Source organism: Empidonax traillii, unplaced genomic scaffold, assembly GCF_003031625.1.
Source record: "Empidonax traillii isolate 1590-97213 ecotype Southwest subspecies unplaced genomic scaffold, ASM303162v1 scaffold391:size1093220, whole genome shotgun sequence".
NCBI classification, from domain to species: Eukaryota; Metazoa; Chordata; class Aves; order Passeriformes; family Tyrannidae; genus Empidonax; species Empidonax traillii.
In genome coordinates this window covers 730,304-753,066 of record NW_020955584.1, presented here as the reverse complement: position 1 = coordinate 753,066, position 22,763 = coordinate 730,304, and the positions used below count along the sequence as shown (strand labels likewise).

The following is a 22,763-nucleotide window of genomic DNA, read 5'->3' as shown; positions in this document are numbered from 1 at the left end:
ATGAATAAATACATAAATATTCAACCACACGAGATGCAGAAAAAACAGAATTCACACTGGTGTTCGCTCTATTTCCAACAAAACTTTTATTGCACTCAAGTGGCAGGAAATTGTGTCAGATTGCTTTACGCAATGCTTTACTCCCAGTGGGGCAAGTATTTTGAATACCAGAGAGAACTGATCTCTTGGGGGAAAACAAAAATTTCAATATGCAATTCAAACTACACTGAGACATCATACCTTAGGGACGACCCAAGCTATCTTATATGCATGACTAGCAAAGAGGCTAGATGTCAGAAACAGCAACGTTCTGTTCCATAGAGAATGGTGCTCTTCAGTAGAGAGCAGAAAGAGCCATTACTACTGAGGGACAATCCTGTTTGCAGTTTGCCTGGGGAACCTACCACGTAACACCTCTCTAAAGCTCCACCATAGATACAAAAATGTATGTTAGAAAGCTAGAGTACTGGATCAGCACGTTTTCCTCACAGCCCTCTTCCCAGCCAGCACTGTTGCTTCATTTGCAGTGGCTGCCACCAAGCCTCTCCTAGCATTTTTGAGCCATGACACCTAATTCTCCCACAGCTGCTTCGCACCAAATGTCCTCAGCCACCATCCATAGAAAACTTCAATGCCTCCAGCCCAACACTGATTTCAGGCAGTTGAACACTACCTGCCCAGCTCAAAACACTTCAGGCCACATCCTTCAGGCTGGAGATAGTCTATAAGAGCAGTGACAAAAAATATTGTTTTTCTTACGGTTCAACAGTCTGTTCTCCAGGCCCAGGCGTCACTGGAATGACACTTCCATCAATACTATCTGAAACAGAGATTGCAGTTTGAGTATTGCTGTAGATGCACCCCCTCCAGGGCTGCACTGACACCTCCCTATTAACATTACTCCAGTCTATGATGCAAAAATGACCCTTTATTGATATTTAGACAGAAACAGTCTAAATTTTTATAGGTAACAGAAATGTCCAAACTAGCAGATGCTTCTACTGCCCTGATCATGGGTGATTAGACACCTTTTCTTGAGAAGCACTGAATAAACACTTAAAGTAAACTCCATGCCTCAAACCAAGTCTTTTTCCTCCACTACAGAAGGCCCAGATGTAATGAGAGGCATGGTGGTCCTTTCTCAAGGCAGACCACAAGGAAAGATCACAGCCTTACTCGCTGATTAGGCTCCTCCATTCTCAACAGTGCCTCTGCAAAATCCAAGGCAAAACTGGGCATTTCCTGTGATTTAGCAGATGTGGCCATGCATGTGAGCACACATAGAAATCATCCACATGGTAACACAGGAAGACAGGACAGTGGCATTTCCTTTGTACTGCCACTCTGTAAATGTAATACTTACTAGACCGACACAGGAGCACCCGTGGAGTAGGTGTCAGTGGAGTAAGTGGCAGCTGAGTATGTGAGGTGCTATGAGATGAAGTGATAACACTGCTGAAGAGACCAGACCCTTGCCGAACTGGACTAAGCATCGGTGGCGGAGTGTAGGGGGGGAGTTCATGTGTCCGGTCTAGCAGATGATCTCCCAGAACACGGGGAGAGCGAAGCTGACTCTGGTACAGAGTGGCACCGGAGTGGGACATGCTGAGGTTGAAAGAAGGAGGAGGTATGAAGAGAGGTTCCGGTCTGTGCCGATACTTCTTCTTATCCTGCAATGGTTTGAAGTTTTCTTCCAATTTTACAGCACTTGGATGAGGTTTTTTGCTAGTTTCCTAAATGAAAACATGTAAAACCTTAGTATTTAGGCATGCTTAAATGTGGTTTGTGCACAATCCCCTACAGATTTGGGCAATGGCCACAGAAGAGCTGTAACCAGCACGCAGTTATTCAGGCACCACCATAATAACCCTTGCCAGTACAGTATCTGTAGATATCTATACAGAAACCTCAGGGGAGTGAGAAAAACCAGGACAAATTAACCTTCACCTCCATCAGAGAGCCCTCTGGGTCAAGGCAGGGCTGAGCCACAGTGACAGACATAGAGAGGCTGCTGCCAGCTTTTGAAAGTGCTGGGAACGGCTCTCCCAGACCACAAGTCTCCCACACCCTCCTTCAACTCCACCCAGGCACCCTGGGCACTTCTATTTGCACTGAGCACACAGGCTGTTGGGAGATACCTCATGTGAGCCACAGTTTATTAGAAACTTTATATGAGAGCTTTTTCAATGCATGCATTTAGTTTGACCAGGAAGGACACATGAGCTCAGTGAAATTACTGCAGTACTCAGCAGCAGGAAAGGAAGAAAAATGTAATAAATTCAAATTCTTTGCCTCTTATCACTACATTCCCATCGGCTTGATTACAGTCCAGCTGCAACAAATCTTGAACTTAACTCTCTCCTTTTTCCTTGGAGAAAAAAAGGGTAGTAGATGACCATTTGGGAAATTCACACACTGTAACATGCCCGGACTTCTACAATTTGAATGTTAAAAATCAGAGTACACAGAAGCAGAAGGCACAGAATTTGTGCAAACCTGGAATCTGGATTTCTGTGGGATGGGAGTGAGGTGGGAAGAAAGAGGTTCTCAGCTTGTGCTTTAAGAACATGGTAGATGAACACAGAATTAAATGTACTGCTTTTAGGTGTTCAAACTCTAAGTTATCTTTAGGATAAATCTGGGAAGCAGAAAAAAATTTTTGACTGATGGGGTTATTCCAGAATGTCTGCATCATCTGGTAAATTCTACTACTACATGAAGCAAATTACTACAATGTATGTTTAAACAACATACATCTTTACACCATGGGTGGTTCTGGTGAATCACATTCACCCAATAAAAATCATGTTATACAAGCATTAGCACTGTCACCCTTTATCCCTTATGTTAATAAGTTCCAGCTTGAGGAAATGTTTTTGATTACAGAGGTCCTGTCCTCTCTGTTAGATCATGGCTGTATCCTCTCCAACAGCTGTTGACATTTTTTCTCTGTAATTGTAAATGTAAAAAATTAAGTTTTGGAAGAGTTTTGCTTTTGCATGGAAGAAAATGCAGCTTTACAGAGAATTTTTTTGATAACGGACAGTGAAAGTTACCTGCAAGGAGAGATATAGTCCATCAAGACGGTGAATATTGAGTGCTCAAAAAGAGGAAAGGGGAAAAAATCCAAACAACCCAAAACCTAATAAAGAGACCAGAGAGCCAGATCCAAGTCTTTGATTCAGGGCTCATTTGGTACTTCTTTCTCACTAGTGTAAAGCAAACCAGCCAACCAAGACAACATCTTAGAAGTCCTAAACACCTCCATCTCCTCCACTGCTTCACCTACAGTATACCTTAACCTCAGTGGGGCTATGCCACCACTGCTTTCAGAAAAGACCACACTGAATAGTGAAGGAGACAGTGGCGTACACGGGCTCTCGATTAGGAATCACCCCGATACTTTTCTGAAGCTCGAGGAACTGATTCCTACTATCCAAGACAGAATGCGTCCTTGTGGGCCCTGCTGCCACACCTTGATAGATCCACTCTGGGTAGATCCTGATGGACCCTCATTGACTGCTAGCTTCTGCTCACCATCCTATAGCCTTGCTGAATATTTAGTTCCTTTCTGCTGTTTGATTTTATTGACTCCATGAACTTTGTGGGAGCTTTTCTGGACAGCTCAAAGCACAGTATAAATAAATGCAAGACAGCTTCAGTTCTTTGGTATTAGGAAAAAACCCCCTCTCCAATGGCACAAAATCTTTTTACAGAAGAAGAGGGAAACTGTACATCTTTTGAACTTTCAATGTTTCCAATGCTACTGCTTATATAAAAGATAGGGTCCAGAGAGGAAACTGCATGAGTTTCGTTTGCTTGGGCAACAACAAAGACCACAAGCATCATTTTGAGGGACTGAATGCGCATTTAGCCAAACACTGGCAGATTTAATCACAGTCACTTTACATACACTGCAGAAATACACAAGCCCAAGCCACCTACTCTGATGTCTCTAGAGAAGATCTCCCACTCAGAGCTCAAGGATTCAGAAAAGACTGTCCCTATTCTTTAGAGGAACTAGAAATAGAAATGAAAAATTGTACTGCTGAGTTAGTAAGTATTGTGAAATGCTGGCTTTCCCAGTGAAGTGGAAGTTTGCGTGTAAAACCTCTGTCTGAAAGGAAGAGAGAAAAGATTTTATATACATTTAAAAGTAGTGTGAATGTCTGAGTGAAAGGTTGGGGGGGTGATAAATACATGGACTATTTTAAGGAGTCACCTATGATGGTATATGCTGTCACCTTGTTTGGTCATCAGCCTTGCATGGAGCAGGAAAAGAAAAAATATCACACGAGTATTTCTCTGTATGGTACAGATAATACCATACAGTATTTATACTCCCCAATAATCCCTTATATCGTTTCTGCCAACATGGATTTGAAGGAACAAGCAGAATCTATTCCTACACCGGAACATGAAATAAATACTGCTTGCTCCAGGACTCTTTCAGGAAAACAATAAAGAGCATTTTCACATCTCATTCAAGTACCCATCAATTCCTTGTGCTGCCTGACAATTTCAGTTTTATGAGCGAAATGAAAGCACTAAGCATAGCTGTTTTTTCCATATCAGAACTCCCAGTGATTAACCCTTAGAGCTGATGCATGCAGAGAGAAAGGGAAAAACTACTTCACTGCAAAACTCCAAGTCGACAAGCTTCATACTGGCTTAGAGCACCCACTCTAAGCACTGCACTATCTTCAGCTGAAATGAGCAGCACATATATCTGACTATAGAGAACAGGAGGAAATAAAACTGCCGAATTTAAGCAATAACATAACAGTGAAGCAGCCTGAAAAGGAAAAAGAAACAAAACCAGTAAAAAGATAGTAAATCCCTTTGTTCTAGTGGGATAAAATCGAATTACTTATTTTCAACTGAGATCTCGATTCCTCAGCAAAGGGAAAATAAGTATTTCCAAATGACGAAGGAAGAAATGCCGTGATGCTACAAGACTTTTTTTTTGTTTATTAGGAATCATAAAGATTCCAGAAAATATTTTAAAACACAGATGTTTTAGAAAATAGCAGCACTACAAGCAAAGGGATTTAACAAGCACAGGACAGTTAGTGGCAAGAAACACAGCACTCACAGAGGATGAGCAGGGGTTGGCCACTTTTGGACTGCATGGTGGAGAGTAAGTCATCTTCACGAGAACGGGCATCTCGTCATCTGACACAGAGTTGGCAGGCTTGTCTGTGACTGTGGCAGCGCTGGCAGAGGGCTGCGTGCTGGGCTCAGGTGACAGAAGCTTTACAGGGACAGACACTGGCATGACGATGGGCGCGAGGCTTTCCACCTCTTTAGGCAGCGGCTGCTGTGGTGGTTTCTCTCCTTCATCCTGTACAGACAATTAAAGGCTTTCAGCCCGAGTGAGGGAGTGCTGCTTCTGGATTGATACACTACCCAATGTATATGCACCGTGGCTGGAAAGAAGTGGCCAGGGTTACAGAACACACACCAGCATTCCTTCTTGGGACTCTTTATTTGCCTTCAACGAAGTTGACAGCTTTGGTGACAAATAATCACCTGAAACATCTTCACAAGGTAACTTGCAGGAGGGCAGATAAACACATCTCTTTTTATCACTACAAACACAGAATTCTCCATTACCCACCTCAAAACAAAGACACAAACTGTGTAACTTTGGTAGCTTTTTGCCTTCCTATGGTGTTCCTTGTTAGGACAGAATTTCTAAAGTATCAGGATAGAGAACGACTAACTGACAGGGCAAATTATTTTTATGCAGAATAACTCAAACACATTTTTGGTTTGGCATTTGTTGATACCCATAGAACTAAAACACTTTGGAAGAAAGCTGTCAAAGATTCAAAAATTCTGCTCCTTCAGTTAAAGCCTGGGAAGGCTTCCAATAAATATCCCTTAGTCATCCAAGTAGTTCAAATAAAAATAAGGAAGACTTGATGTTCCTCGTATTTCTAATATAATAAACAAACATGAGGGGGAAAAAAAATTAAGACACTCCTGACATGACTTTGTAGGGTGTTTCTGTAATGTGCTGAGAAACAGAGAAGGACAAACACTGATCTGTCCTCCACCACTGCCTCTGAGTTTAAAACAAGACCTCTGGCCTACAAACTAACAGAATTATGTGCATTTCTACTTACACAGGGTATGACATAACAAAACAGCGCTGAGAAGAACAAGTTTTGACAGCAAAGCAAAGCGTTGCAAAGCAAGCAAACACAAAAGGAGAGTGCCAAATACTGAAGTAAAATGGACTGATACCTGTTTGAAGTTAGGAGATGCTCTTACTCCTCCGTGTGACCTCATGTGACCATTTAGAGCAGGCAAACTCTTAAACTCCTTCAAGCATATTGAACACATTAGCTTGTTCTTCGCATCAGCTCTCTCAGGAAGTGCTTCTCTGTTCTGGCCACTATATTTGTTTTCATTTTTTTAAGCATGGAGCAGAAGAAAAAACATTAGTTTGGCATATTTCCTTTGTTGCAGAGGAAGCTCTTTTAGTCAAGGAACTAAATAAAATTTTACAGCTAGATGGTTATGAAGTCATAGTTAAGCATGTGGTGACTGCTGTGGAATACGTGGCAAATAACCTAGGTGAGCTGCTCCCAAGATGGGGAGAAGGGAAGTTTTGAGTAGGACATGCTCATCAAAACGTGAGTCTCAATGCAAAGAAGTCTGAGAACCCATGAGATCTATCATGACAGGCCTACATTTCCCCCCTCACGACACCAATTAACAAGTACTTGGATGCAATGCCTCTAACTTATTGTCAACCTCATCCTTCAGAGGTGAGACCTTAAGAAAAAACAGAGGATCTCTGCTGCCAAACTGCCAAAGTTACAAATCCTAACCACACACCATTCTTTCGTTTATAAATGCAGCATAGAGCAAACTGCTCCCCTGCTTTTGGTTTTAATTTGGTTCCCTTCCCACCCACCTTTTTTTTTTTTTTTTTTTTTTTTTTTTTTTTTTTTTTTTTTTTTTTTTTTTTTTTTTTTTTTTTTTTTTTTTTAAAAAAAAAGACAAAACATTTATTTGATTTTATTGTGGAAGGGTGATGCTGGAAATCACACAAACTTAAAATCACAAACCACAAAACTAAAGATGTTTCTAGAAGAGCAACAAATATTACCTACCCAGACTGCATTCTTTTCCCTCTAAATTGCAGAACTTTGCGTTTCTCATATTTAAATTAAAAAGACCCCCCAAAAAATTTTAAAATACCTTTGTTCTGGGGACAGCTGCTGCAGTCTGCCTTCTGACAGTTGCACCTGCTATCAAACGAGGAGAAAGGAAAAGAAGGGAAAAAGGAGAAAATAATTTTTCTGGAAATATTAATGCGCAAATGAAGAGCCTTACAGCATGAAGTCTGCATTTTGTGTATGATTTTACTGATATTAAAAGCCTCTGAGTTGACAGCCTGACATCAAATCAGTGCCCCTGTGAGCATAGCTAGTGCAAGTTTTCTTCCATTCACCCGCTGTTTGAAGCCTTTGTTCTGACCCAGAAGCACTACTTTTGGAAACAAGTAGCTGACTAAGTGCTCCTGAACAACTGAGCTCGCAGGTGTTGAAAAAATCAGCAAGAACGCTTCGTTGTCACTGGGTCCCTCCTCCCCAGAAACCGAAGCAGACCTTCCCAAAGCCTCTCAGAAGGAAAGCAGCAGCGCCACAGCAGTAGTTCTGTGCTGCTGCCAGCCTGGCCCAAAGCCAACCCAGAGATAAAGACAGAAGCCTGTTAATGCAATTCCCCAAAACATCCCAGAGATGCCCACCACTCACATCCTAACCTTCTGACTCTCCTGAAGAGTTTCCACACCTTGCTACTCCTCTGCAAACAAGTTTGGCTGAGCATGGATCTAAAATACTACTTACCTGAGGCCATGTGGCGCTGGGAGAGTCCTGCTGAGAGCTTTTGTTGTTCAGATGAACCCCCGAGGGTGGCAAAAGTGTTCGATGAGGGATGGCGTTACCTACAGAATTTACCTCCTGCCGTGCAGGATCCTCTGTGGTCTCTGGTGGAGTGAGGCCAACATGGGAGTTCAGAGATGGCACTCTGCTCTTGCTCTGGTATTGCTTCTGCTGATCTTGCTGCTGCTGCTGCAGTAAACTCTGTGGGTACAAGTGCCTGTACTGTTCATGGGGATCTTGGAAGCAATACTGAGGCACTGCTCCCAACTGGATAAGCTGCACAGGATGACTGGGATCCTGAGAGTACTGGTGTGGTTCATGCATAGTCTTTGGATCGGGTTCCCTGTGATACGGAGGAAGTGGCAATTGCATCTGCTGCTGCTGTTGCTGTAACTGCTGCATGACAGGTTGTGTTTGGTAATACTGAGCGATCTGCACTGGACACTGCCGCTGCTGCCGAGCTGGCTGCTGCTGCTGCATCTCCTGCATCGAGAGCCGCTGGTGCCCCTGCTGTGGCTGAGCGTAGTACTGAGGCTGCTGCAGGTGCTGCATCTGCTGCGGTAAGAGCTGCTGGGACTGCATCTGCGGAACGTGCGCCTGTCCCTGCTGGAATGCAGAATGCATCTGCATTTGTGATAAGTGCTGCTGGTAGTCGTAGTACAACTGTTGGTGCTGCATGACTTGCATTTGTTGCTTTTGCTGTGTGCTTGCAAAATTCTGTTGTGTTTGCTGTGGCACTGGTTGATATCTTTGTACAGTGGAAGTTACAGGCTGTTGCTCAACCGCTGGCTTCTGGGACAGCAGCTGCCTGAGCGCACTGTCACCAGAACTATCCACCATCGGAGACTCGGTGTGCAAAACCTGAGCCATGTTGTTGACTTGAATTCTTAGATTTTGGTTAGCAAATACTTGTGTAAAGGAGTCCAATTTATGCAGGACCCCACTGGTAATTTTTTGCGACCGGTTTTCACTGGGTTGAGAGTAAGAGTATTGGTATCCATCGTGGGAGTCCCCCTGCCCGAGGGGGCTCCACACTGCGCTTTGATTATTCAAATTGTTCCTTGCTGGGACATGGTTTCCTGAGCCAGAATGTGTCCAGCTGGTTTGTCTAGACGTATGCATTGAACCGAGGCTTTTTGAACCTACAGGCAAAGCTATACTGTCCCTTGAATCTTGGGGAAACTGAGGGGAGAGGGGGGATGCCTGGGGAGCATCCATAACAGACGTCCCATAGCTATGATTTAGAGATGGAAGGGAGTTCATTTGGTGTTGTTCGTAGTACAAGTTCTCATTGTTGTTGGCAGTATGGTTAGTTTTATACAATTGCTGGTCCCCCATTTTTGGTCACTTCTGTTCCAAACTTACAGGCACGCAAACCATTGAAATCTCTATGAACCCTGAGATAGCTGAGTGAGGGGAGGGGAGGGGAGAAGAAGCTAGAATTACTTATAATTCAGCATGTCCATGTGCATCACAAGGACTAAAGTCTCCTCCAGTCTGTCAGTAATTCCAATCTCAGACTCGACGTTGCTTCACATCTTCAGTAAATGGACCACAACACAAATCCTACACAGATCAGTAAGTTCAGTGTACCAAGCACCTGTGGAGTAAGTGAAAGACAAGGTAAATGTTGGATCTCTGCATAAACTGTTATTGTTATTGCCTCAGAGGAAACTCTAAAATCTTCTGAAATCCCTAATCAGATGCAAAATTGTAACAGCTGGGCTGTTTCAGAGCAGTTAAGACTTCTTCATCTCATCCCATTATCCGGCCTCTTCTCTAGTGCTCCAATAAAATCATTCTGCCAAACCAATAAAAGCTTATTCTTCAAAACTGTCTTTTCCCCTAAAGTATATGAACATTCAAGCATTTTAAGCTGGCCACATCCTGCACTCTCATGACTTATTTTAGTCAGACAGTTGACTATCAAGTCAAGTCACAGACTCACAGAATGGCTGGGGTTGGAAGAGACCTCTGTAGATCACTGGTTCAATGCCCTGCTAAAGCAGGTTCACTTGTGCCTATCTCCAGAGGAGGAGACTCCACAACCTCTCTGAGCAGCCTTTTCCAATGCTTGGACACCCTCCAAATAAAGATGGATGTATCACACTAAGACGGAACTTCTGGTGTTGCCATTTGTGCCCGCTGTCCCTTGTTGCCGCTGGCCACCACTGAAAAAAGTCTGGCTCCATTCTCTTGACACCTGAGCTTAAGATATTTGTATGCATTGGTAAGATCCCCTCTCTGTTTTCTCCAGGCTAAGCAGACTGGAGCTAAACAGCCTCTCCTCATAAGAGATGCTCCAGTACCCTAATCATCTTCATAGCCCTCTGCTGAACCCTCTCCAGCAGGAGAGGGTTGTTTTTTGAATTTGTCTTTTTTGAACTGAAGAGTCCAGATCTGGACACAGTACTTCATCTCAGACCTTGCTAGGGCTGAGCAGAGGGACAAAATCACCTCCCTTAACCTGCTGTCAATGCTCTTCCTAACACCCCCTAGGACAGCATTGGCCTTGTCCACAGGGGCACACCGCTGGCTCAGGGACAGCTTGTTGCCCACCAGGACCCCCAGGTCCTTCTCCACAGAGCTGTTTTCCATCAGGCTGGCCCCCACCTGGTACCAATACATAGGTTACTCCTCCCCAGGTGCAGGACCCTACACTTGCCATCACTGAACTTCATTAAGGTCCCCTCCACCCAATTCTCCATCCTGTCCAGGTCAGGCTGAATGGCAGCACAGGCTTCTGGCATATCAGACACTCCTCCCAGTTTTGTATCATCCTGTTGAGAGTACGTTCTGTCCCTTCATCCAGGTCACTGATGAGTAAGCTGAACAAGACTGGACCCAGTACTGAGCCCCGGTGAACACCACTTGGAATAGACCTCCAAACAGACTGCATCACCGATCACGGCTCTGGGATCAGCCATTCAGCCAGTTCTCAATCTACCCCACTGTCCACTCATCTAACCCACACTTCCTGAGCTTGCCTGTGAGGATGTTATGAGAGACAGTGTCAAATGCCTTGCTGAAGTCTGGGTAGGCAACATCCACTGCTCTCCCCTCATCTATCCACAGCCAGACATTCTATCACAGGAGGCTATCAGATTGGTCAAGTGGTATTTCCCCTTGGTGAATCCATGCTATTAATAATAACAGTAATAATATTAATAATAATAATCATCATCATCTTTTCCTTCACCTCCTTAGACATAACAGCCAGGATAAGCTGTTTCATCATCTGTCCAGGGACAAAGGTGAGGCTGACTGGCCTGTAGGATATATGCTAAGACCAAACCAGTCAATGGGAATCATTTCACTCACCTTACACTGGGAGTGCTGAACTCCCAGCTTCTGTTCTACCCTCTCAGATGCAACCTTTTATAATTTTTACTGTATAAACTGTAACTCAAAGTAACATTTTACAGACATCTGTTTTCGATGAATAAAAAAATCCATAAGCACATTATAGGGCTGTTGGACTATTCCACAATAAGATGCAATCACTGTGTCTGCAATTACACATATGCACAGAAGTACAATATGCTTACGCACTCATAAATATGTTACAGCTGATTCTGAAGTTTAACAAGAGCATAAAAATATTAGACCAAAACCTTAACTCTGCCTCCCTCACATCTGATTTTCTACACGTAATGCTCTCCACCAGAGACTCCTACACACTGATGTCCTTACCTTTTTAAACTTAGGAGAATCCGCGATTTAGATGGATAAATGTGAAGTCACCGATGGGGAAAATTTTAACCATTGCCAGATGCATATTAAGGAGAGTTTGTGCTAGCAACAGCAAACAAGGGTAATGCATAGCTGCAGGCAGGAAAAAACCTTTTCCGTTCTAACATAATGTATGACAGAAAACCATAGCTCCCAATGAAGAGGGCTTGCAGTGTGTACAGTTTGTGTAAACCATCTGCAGCCATTACTAAGTAACATTTCCACGAGACAAATAATAGCTGAGATTAATTGCACATTTATTTCCCCTTTACAGAAATATACATTGCTTCACAGTTTCTCTGAACACACTCCCTTCCAAATTTTTATAGATGAACAATTGAAGAAGATAGGAGTCAACAATGAACAGCCAGGCTGCCAACAGGATTTTTCATCCACAACACAACTTCAAAGACTTCCTATTAAAAATTACGAAGGGAAACTAAACAAACCTTCCACAAAACATTAAAAAGGCATAAAAATAAACACTGTGTGATATTTCACACTGAAAGGCCATCAACGTTTAGAGGAAGAGGGGGAATATGCTACTTGTTTTATGCCTGCCAAGTTAAGAAAGCTCCATTGAGATGGTGTGAACACATCTTCTCATAAAAACAGGGTACTACTGGATCTACACGTTGTACACCTTTTGTATAGGAGCTATGTCCCATTTTACCAATTAACAGATCTGTAATTTACACCAAGTTCCTTGGTTTTGACCCTTCTTCTTAAATTTTGAAGTTACAAGTATTAGTCAAAGGACAAGAAATAACAGTGATACAAACCAGTGAGGGAAAATAAATGTCTCCAGGAGACAATTAAAAGACCACAAGAATTCCAAGAGTAAGGACAGTAAAGAGACTTAAGAATAAGAGAGCAAACAACAAGATTTTGGTACAAAAATGAATCAAGTGGCCAACCAGACCCCTGGCCCCTTCTCTTCCCACAGGCAGGAGCACCATGATGGCAGATGCTACCGACTGTACCAGCAGCCACAGCCAGTGCTGCAGTCATGGCAGAAAATGCCGTTCCTTGGGCACCCGCCAAATTCCACTTACTGCACCCTTTCACCTGGGGGTTACCTGTCACAGTTCTGAGGATACTGGAAAGCAGTCAAGAGGTTTTATATCCGATTCGTTAGTACAAACACCTCTCTTCCCCTCTCTCAGAATCAAAAGAAAAAAAAAAATGCTGACAGAAGTTCCCTCTCCAGCAGCTCTGCCATCCTCAACTCAGCTCTGGTTTAGGAGTTGGGACATACTGCTGTGTGCTAGGTGGATTACAGTTATACATCACAGTTATACAGAAACATTTGTAAAAATCAGGGAAAAAAAATGGAATATTACACTAAAATACCAATCAAATCACAAAAAGACTGGAAAGTTTAGTCATTGTGAGAACCACATTTGAAAAAATTCACATTGTTTTCAAATCCCCCCACTTAAAAAATAAATAAAAAAAAAAAGAAAACATTTCTTTCAAATTCATCACTCATCTGGAAGGAGAAAATGCAAAGGTTTAAAAAGCATTGCTATTCTGCATTCAGGTAACAGGAAAAAAAAACATACAGGCATGTTGATAGAAGCATAATCAGTAATAAACCAGTCCCTTAGATACCAAATATTTTTTTAGTACTCGATCAGGCTTGATGCTTTATACAGCGAGCATTTGCTATTGGTTTTAACAAAACGCTAACAATACACATTTCTTCTTGGATTACAACCCATCCGAATATATCAGTGCTGCATGCAACATCTTTAAGGCTTTAGAGGCACCAAAAATCTCTGGCCAACTGAGAAGCCATTGGCAGCACTCTGAATGACTTCTATTTCTTTCAGTGACAGGAAAAAAAGGGTGCTTTTTCTCCTTTTTGTTTAGCATTGGTGCCTAAACACCCATCACTGACATTTATCATAACAACTCTCTCTACTAAATGGTTAAATCAAACAACTAAAAGCAGCAGGAGTTTTACAAAAACAATGGTTCTGCATTTCTGTGTTTCTTCTCTTCCTAACAGTCATTTATGCTTTTTAACCTACTACATTTCTGACATTGCAGATACATTCCAATTATGCAATCATTACAAAGAAACATGAAAACAAATGCAAATGGACAGAAACATTTCTGTAGACTGCCCAGAAATACCCTACTTAAGTTTATGGATGAAATTTGGACTCAAGCTAATGGGAATTCAATTGATTTCAACAGAGACGAGGTTTTGCTCCAACTCTTTTCTCATCATTTCAGCAAGGTCCCCTGCAAACTTGCACAGCTCCAGCCTCCAGACTAAAGGCCACGGACACGCCAAGATGGCTGAAATGTCTTTACACACTCCACTTTCAAACACAAGCAGCTAAAAGGCGATATAATTACTCCTGGAAGTATGTCATAACTTAATTCTGGTAAACATGAAATGGAAGAAAATTCCAACATTATCAGTCTTCAATAAAGGTGATTCTATTTTTCTCTTTTGTAAACTGTTATCACTGGATAGCCAGAAGAAGTTGCAGAGTTCCCAGCATAGGATGGACACTGACTGTTGGAGTGAGTCCAGAGAAGGTGATGACAGAGATGGAGCACCTCTCCTATGAGGAAAGGCTAAGAGAACTGGGATTGTTCAGTCTAGAAAAGAGAAGGCTTCTGGGTGACATAACTGTGGCTTTCCAGTACTTGAAAAGAGCCTATGGAGAGAGACTATTTACAAGACCCTGCAGAGACAGGACAAGGGGGAATGGTTTTAAACTGAGGGAGAGCAGGTTTAGATTATATATGAAGAAAAACTTCTTTGCTGTGAGGGTGGTGAGACACTGGAACGGGTTGCCCAGAGAAGCTGTGGATGCCCTATTCCCAGAAGTGTTTAAGGCCCTGCTGGATGGAGCTCTGAGCAACCTGGTCTAGTGAAGGGTGTCCTATCCATGGTAGAGTAGTTGGAACTAGATGATCTTAAAGTGCCTTCCAACCCAAGCCATTCTATGAACTCAGAGAAGACAACAGGCAGTGAAACACTCCCAGCTCCATCACACACCACAGAAGCCAAAACCTGTCGAATTTTTCAAATTGAGTAAATAACAGATCAAACCACAGTCACGCAACTGAACTGCCTAAATTCACATGAATTTCAGAACAAGGCATCCACTCCAAATAAGTGCATGCAGGAAAGTTGGGCTGGGTGTGGGCTGCAAAACCAGCCAGAGTCAGTTTCAGAACTGAGTTAATGGAGAGGGATGACAAAAGACTGTACAAGAGCAGATGCTGAAGGAAGCAGACTCATTAAAAGGCTGTAAAGTTATTATAGCACTGCACTGACCTAACCAATCTCGGTACGCTGCATGGCTGTGTTTCAAAAGGGAAATGGATCCTACAGTTTGTCTAACTTATTTCAAGTTTTTCAGCTGTTCCTTTAAGCAAAACATCTACATGCTTTTATAGATTAATTACTAGTTAGCCTGAAAACAAAAAGACTGTATAAGCTGGCAGAGGCCAAAAAACCCAAAGGAAAACACCCCTCCACGTTCAGCCAGCTTCTTCAGGACAGAGTACCTGCACATACTCACAAGCAACAGCATCAAGCAGATGCTCATGTGCTGGGGCACCATCCCTTCTTGTGTCCCTCTCTCCCTCTGGGACGATAACACGTCAGCTAAAGCAAGCTTAACCACCACTCTTAGCAGCCTTAGCAGTTTTGTAACACTTAAGGCATGCCTGCCCCAGAAATGTGTCATTGCTGTGTGTTCTCCCAACACTGCAGACATGTTTCCATCGTGCCTTACCACCCCTCAGTTGCACAGGCTGAGACAGGGCTTTCTCAAGTTGCTGTCTTTCTGCTGTTAGAATATGTGCTTCATTCTTAACTGCAGATAAGATAAAATCCAAATCAAGTTGTCCCTTCCCTTCTTTTTCTCCAATGCTCCCCCCTCCATTAGGTTCAACAGAAACAAACCAGGGCTTATCTTATTCAATTTTTAGCCTTTTTTATGAGAATGTCTTTATTGACCTGTTTTGTTATTCAGAACTGTCAGATCTCCTGCCAAGCTATTCCTAAATGAAGACAGCCATCATTCACAGCATCTTGCTCTCCGATTTCCTTTAAGATAGAAACAGGAATAAACAGCAGTTCCTTCCCTGCTCCATTCTGCTAAACACCAGTGCTACCAGCAGCCCCTGCCACACAGGCTGGGGCCATAACCCAGCCATTTAAGGGACAGCACAGATAGTCCCGGTTTTCAGCTGGGCACTATGAACCCACACTGAAGAACAGCTAAAAAGCAGCACAGTGCTCAAACGGAATTAATAATTTCAAAAGCCAAGCAAGGTGGTTGGGTGAACCAGCAGAGAGGAAAGGTGAGACGGTAACTCAAAAATCTACTTTTTTTTTTTTTTTTTTAATATCTATAGAAACCCCAAAGACATCTGATATAGCAATAAAGAGAGGCAGAGACCGAAAATAAGGGTCAAAGGGTATCAGGATCATGGTTATTTTAGGTAAAATAAACACTGAAGTAGCAATATGGATTTCAAGGGCCAATAATTTTCTATAGCTGTCTCAAGGACAAATGCTTACAGGGATGAAAACCTTTTCATCCCAATCCTGGATACAACTGCTTCTATGGTTTCTACTGCACTTCAATTTTGGCTGTTTTTGGATGGCAGAGATCTCAAACCCATGCCCATTATCTGTCTACAAACCCCAAGGTTGGCATATTTAGGCAAAACCAGCCCCAACAAAAAACCTCACTCCAGTATATGAGAAAGTATGGAAATGAAGGCATTACAAAAGTGAAGAGGATTGAAAAAAAAGCAAAATATTTAGTAGACTGATTTTTATATCAAGCATAGTAAGAAAGCTATACACTCTTAAAATGGAAAGGAAAAAACAGATCAGCTGCTTTTTAATATTAATGCTGGTAATTCTTCAACAGTTGCAGAAATCCTTCAAAAATTATCATTCCCTTTGCAGCTGAGCTTCTTCTGCAGTGCAGTTGGAAAGGCTGCTGCGTCTCATGTGGCTGCTCATTTAAGCTGTTCCCATTTCCACTTTTAAGAGAGACTAGAATGTCCTAATTCAGTTTAATAAAGAACACATTGGACTTGGGGGAGGGGAGAACAACGATGGCATTGGGAGAGGAACCAAGTAATTTCTCTACTTCAATGAAGTTTTAAAAAAGGCAACAACAACAACAACAAAAAAAAAAACCAACAGCAAAAACAACAGTTGATCATCTCAGGAAAGTGTCTAGAAAAGGGGGAGGAGAAAGGAAGACAAACAAGAAGAAACATTTTCCTCTCTTTTTGATCTAAGTTGTAAGTAGAAAATGCATTCAGAGGCAGTGGTAATTTAATGAAAATCTTTTTTTCCCCCAAACAGAATTCTGGTTATTCAAGAAGAGGAGGCTGATTTCTAAATAAAGCCATTAACTGAATTTAGTTTAAGGGAGATACAATTTCATGAGTCCCAAAGAAACAAAGAAGGTTGCTTCAACAAATCTGATTATCTTTGCTGTCAGTGAATTGGTGTTACAGTTTCAAGGTACTCTAAAGGCTTCAGAGAACTGCAACTGAAGCAGGTATCACATTACTTCATAAAAAATGGCAAATGTAAAATTATGTGATATCCTCACAATAATGATTAAAAAAAAAAATGACAAGCCTTGACTAAGGCCAGAAGGGCACTTGATTTGCATATTCCATGACTACCTGACTAAAAGCATACCGAAGACAGTACTAACTAAAGTGATAAACACAGTAGCTTTTTTTTTTTTTTTTAAATATTCACCAATGCATTACTGCATATTTGATCAAGGCTGAAGCTGTCTGTGAAACTTTATCTGAAATCTTCTGAAATCTCTTCAGCCAGCCTGGGTTTACTGACTGCTCAGACGACACAAATCTTAGTCCCTTCTGCTGAGGGCAATACTCTCAAACGCTTCCTGGAAAATAAACATGTCCCATTAGCAAAATTGCCCTCAACTTCATATTTTAGTTTTCTTCTATTACTGAACTGAATGACTTTTTACTCCCCAGCAAGATCCTAGTTCTGCAGACATGAAAAGCCAGGGGTATGAAGATCTTAGGACAGAAAGGTTAGATCTTGCTCACTTACTGTAAGTGGCTACATTTTGGGAGCGATTTTTAAGCCTTCTCACTCAAACATCAATGCATCAGCTATTGCTGTTACCACAGCCAGGATAAGCACACACAATTTTAGTTCAAGGTGAGCATCCTTGTAACGCACTTAACCAGTTTCTCCCTGACCTCTGCAGTGTTTACGACCCGTAGCGTGTAATGTGATTGCCTTCTTCTGTAACTGTAAATGCTCTGAAACAGTCAAAGAGCATATGCCAGGATTTACAAAAACAGGCAAGGAGGAAACATCCTGAGACAGATAAATAATTTAAAAAAAAAAAAACAAGCAGAAGTAGTAGTATGTGGAAAATAGCATATGGCTAAGCTCTCAGTGGGGAGGGAACAGCTATTTTGAGCCCGGTGTCTCTCCCAAAAGTTTTCAGAAATGCAGCTGCAGGACTTTCTGAAAAGTCCATCCCTCTAAACTACACCATGTTGGTATCTAGCAATGGAACCAGGTCAAATGGTTGTGCAGAACTGACCACCATGGCTGCTGCTTTTATTTTTTTTCAAATTAAGGTAATGTCCTTTTGCTTGTATGAGACAACACAGCTAAAGTAGTCTTTTAGAAAGATATAAATGTGTGTCTATCTCCTGTGTCATACATACTGTGAAATAGTATTTTACAAGATACACAGCCAATGCACAACTAATCATATTTGAGAAGCCCATCAATAAAGTCAGAGACTCAGATGCCCAAATTCTGGAAAACAGTCAAAAAGCATAGAATCTATTAGACAAGCCAGCCTTAGAGAAACTGGACATATGATGCTGTGACATTACCTGATTTTTGAGCATTTGTGAGATTCTTGGATCTTGTTGTGCTGTCTTTGCCATAACATTTCATGCTCCTTTCATTCTGTGATCTCAGAGTGATATATCTGAACAAAGGAAAAGAATGCAAAAATTAGTTTTTCCCCACAGGTGACTCTTCTGTTACCAGCTTGGCCCAAAGCACGAGCAGACCTGTGAGCTTCCTACTGTAACACAGCAAAATACTAACTTCTATTCAAAATATTATCAACAGGTTGCTCTCTCCTTTAAGTCACTATTGCAGAGGACATCTACCAGGATTCATCTCCTTTAAAGAACCACCAAGAACCCCTTTCCCATAGTGACAGTAAAAGAGACTGCTTCACTGTCAAATCTCTGGGACTGATACATCCACAGTCCTTCAAATTACAGACTGAAATGCAAGAAAATGGATCTTTACTTTTTACTCAGTTTGGCACTTACTGCAAAATGAGGAATGGGTTATGTTGATGCAATAAATAAAACAACATCTTGCCTCTACTGCAGAGACCATAAAGATTTCACAGCATCCCAGGCTGCTTTGACAGAACCCAGTGGCTTCTCTCATGGAGAGATTTGCTGGCCCAGAGCTTGCAACCTACATGATGAGTGTCACACAAACAACAGAAGGTACAGAAATCAGGAAGGGAGGGATTAATGAAAGTCAAAGATGCAGGAAATAACAATCAGGCTGTCACCCACTGCAGAAGAGATATCTAGACAAGGCATCTTAAATTATTGAAATGAAAACAACACATTTGTTTTTGTAAATGCTGCTGCCTGGATGGCTTTTAGGAAAGGCCCTCAGCACCTGAGGGTATTAAGAAGGCTGGCTGACATCACTGTGAGGCCCCTCTACATAACCTTAGAGAAGTTATGAAGATTGTGGGACATCCCAGAAGGCTGGAAGGCAGCTAATGTCACTCCCATCTACAAGAAGGGCTTAAAGGAGGATCCGAGAAATTACAGGCCCATCAGCCATACTTCAGTCCCTGGAAAAGTTACAGAACGAATCCTGCAGGGGGTTATCACAATGAAATGAAACATGTGATCAGAAGAAGCCAGCGTGTATTCACCAAGGGCAAATTGTGCTTCTACAACAAAGCTGTTGATGTGGGGCAAGCGGTGGACACTGCCTACCTGGATTTCGCCCACACTTTTATATAGTTTCCCACAGCCTCCTTCTAGAGAAACTGCTGTGTTACAGTCTGGACAAGTGGTCCATGTGTCAGTGGGAAACTGGGTGACAGGTGGCACCCAGAGAGTGGTGGTAAACAGCTCCTTTTCCAAATGGCAACCGGGCACAAGGGAGGTCCCCCAGGGACCAATACTGAGCCCATTGCTGTTTAATACCTTCATAAGTAATCTGGAAGATGGCATAAGTGTACCCTGATAAAGTTTTCTGATGATACCAAGCTAGGCAGGGAAGCACACTCTGCAGGAAGACCTGGGTAGGCTAGAAGAGTGGGCTAACAAGAACCTTACAGAGCACCACAAAAAAAATGCAAGGTCTTGTGGATTGTACCAGACGATCCTTTAGGTTCCTTCCAACCTGGTATTCTGTGATTCTGTAAAACAAGCCTGGAAGCTTAGGGTGCAATTCACAGCTCCATGATATCAATGGAAAACTTTTCATTCACACTGAGCCCTGCTGGTTTTGGAAAATCATTCCAGGCTTAAGAACAAAAATGTAGGAATGATCACAGATAACCTCAGTGAGGTCAATCAGCATTTACTTCCTCTCACCTTCATGTTAGAGTCACTTGCTTAAATTATTCTTTTAAAATCTCTAATAGCATGCTGAAGCACTGTGACACCACTACATAGAGCAAGAAGCTGTCCCCCAAGTCCAGCACAGACCAGGTGCCCTCCCTTAGTCAACCAACACCACAAACCCAAGCCCACAGAAAAGAGACAGGTCCAACACACAGTCCAGACATCACCCATCGAAACATGCACCATGAGAGACAGCGAAGCCCCTTACAAAGCCTGATCTGCCTAAAACATATTTCTTCAACAGAAAACCTGAGCTGATGGCAAATGCTGGTAGCATCACCCAGGGATATACGGAGTTTTGTAGATCTAAGTGAGTTTTTGCTTACAACACTATCGTATTGAGCCCCAGTAACTAAAATCTGTGCACATCCACATCCTGCTGCAAACATGAGCTGAAATGCTACAAATGTCCCCAAACGCAAACCTGCTTGCATCCCACCTGCTTACAACTTTTCTAAGCAAATCCATGAATTTACCTGTCAAAATAAGACAAGTTCTAATAAATCCACGTGTACACAGTGAGATACCTGACTTGGTTTTTATATTGGTAATTAACACCTCCAGGTCTGTAACAGGCATACTAAATATTCTAGACAATGGGCAAAGGTGTACCATTTCTATTTGTAAGAGTAAATACTCAGATACATACAGAGAACCTGAGTTTAACACCAAGGGAGCCAAGTGACAAAATGCCGGGGGGGTTTTGTCCCAGTTTAACACAACTGTTTAGAACTTGCCAATATGTTTAAATTTAATCTTTAAAAAGTAACTGCTATAGCCTGGGATGGGGCAATCCAGGATGTACATACAGGCCGGGGAACGAGATGCTGGAAAGCAGTGCCACGGAAAGGGACCAGGAGGTCCTGGTCGATGGGACTGAATGTGAGTGAGCAGTACCCTGGGAGCCAGGAGGGCCAACCATGTCCTGGGGGGCATCAGGCAAAGCATCGCCAGCCAGTCAAGGATTGTCCCACTCTGCTCTGCACTGGGAGGCCTCACCTTGAATACTGCGTGCAGTTTTGGGCACTGCAGTATAAGAAGGATATTAAGCTGTTAGAGAGTGTCCAAAGGAGGGCAACAAAGATGGTGAAGGGCCTTGAGGGGAAAGCATATGAGGAGAGGCTGAGGTCATTTGGTCTGTTCAGCCTGGAGGAGATCTCACTGCAGTTACAACTTCCTTGTGAGGGGAAGACGAGGAGCAGACACTGATCTCTTCTTTGTGATAACCAGTGATAGAATCCAGCGCAATGGGCTGAAGTTGTGCCGGGGGGTTTAGACTGAATATTCGAAAAAGGTTCTTCACAGGTGGTTGGGCACTGAAACAGGGAAATTGTCACAGCACCAAGCCTGCCAGAGTTCAAGAAGCATTTGGATGATACCCTTGGGCACATGGTGGGATTCTTGGGGATAGTCCTGCGCAGGGCCAGGCATTGGACTCCATCATCCTTGTGAGTCCCTTCCAATTCAGCATATTCTGTGTTATTCTGTGTTATCATGAGCTGTGACCAAAGTCACAATTAATAGCTTTGCTTTCTTTTTCAGTTATCCATCTGCTCTGAACAACAAATGCTCGTATTAAGCCTAAAAATGCCAAAATATTCTGCAGACAAACCATCCCTGGTAGCTTCCTGCAAGAGGCCAGGGCAACGGATGCCAGGAAAAACAACAGGAATGCCCAGGAAAACCCTTTCCTGTTTTTCTTATTTGTTTTTGCTGCCTTTCCCACTATACTACTTCATCACTGGAGCAACAATAACACCCATATGCAGGTGTACACGAATTATCAGATACATGCAAACTCTCATACATAATACCACAGTTAAAAAATTAAACTTTGGGCATTTTGGAGACAGAGGTAGTGAACTGATGGCTGATAAATACTGAAAACAGTCCCAACATAATTAATTCAGCACCAAACACTACAAAAGTACATAAAATTCACAAATGAGGTTTTAATTATTTTCATTAAATTTTAATCAGCATCTCATTTTTTGAAGTTTATATTAAAAAGCAATCTAATTTTATATTCTTTTGCCATATTCTTCAGTTTTGCTCCAGTCCCAGCCCCTAGATTTTGCATACAACCAAAGCACAGTAAGGAAAAGCTAAGAAGCGGAGCCTCCAGCAACATTTACAAATTAAGACCTAAGTCAGAGATCAGCTATCCCATACGCACAATATAAATTTTCAGTTCTCTCTCTTCATTAGGATTGATGACGCTGCTGGAAAATAAGGAGCACATAATACCTTTTATGGGAAAGTAAAGCACAGATGAATTAACAGAGAGAGAATGCAGCTAAATCAATTTCTCATCTCAAGATAGTAATGGAGGCAATTTCTTGAACTTTACTATGCTTGTAACATATTGATCAGCAGAGCTTCACACTGAAAGTTAAACTAGGTATTTTCCCAGGGATAAAATGGAGGATGGCAGTAGAACTA

The 22,763-nt window shown here is 42.3% G+C and overlaps 1 protein-coding gene across 6 annotated transcripts in view; it reads right to left on the bottom strand.

The window, feature by feature from the left end:
• Positions 1 to 22,763, bottom strand: part of TRERF1 (transcriptional regulating factor 1) — a 99,077-nt gene that overhangs the window by 11,342 nt on the left and 64,972 nt on the right. For 3 of the 6 annotated variants that reach the window (XM_027893506.1, XM_027893508.1, XM_027893507.1), the window contains 7 exons: positions 18,537 to 18,634; positions 7,866 to 9,501; positions 7,216 to 7,265; positions 6,253 to 6,403; positions 5,096 to 5,344; positions 1,364 to 1,733; positions 760 to 820 (listed from right to left, as the gene is read on the bottom strand). In XM_027893506.1, coding sequence (XP_027749307.1) covers positions 760 to 820; positions 1,364 to 1,733; positions 5,096 to 5,344; positions 6,253 to 6,403; positions 7,216 to 7,265; positions 7,866 to 9,239 — 2,255 coding nt within the window. In that variant the 5' untranslated portion in view covers positions 9,240 to 9,501; positions 18,537 to 18,634. The remainder of the gene's footprint in view (positions 1 to 759; positions 821 to 1,363; positions 1,734 to 5,095; positions 5,345 to 6,252; positions 6,404 to 7,215; positions 7,266 to 7,865; positions 9,502 to 18,536; positions 18,635 to 22,763) is intronic. The other 3 variants (XM_027893509.1, XM_027893511.1, XM_027893510.1) reach the window with 3 other exon arrangements.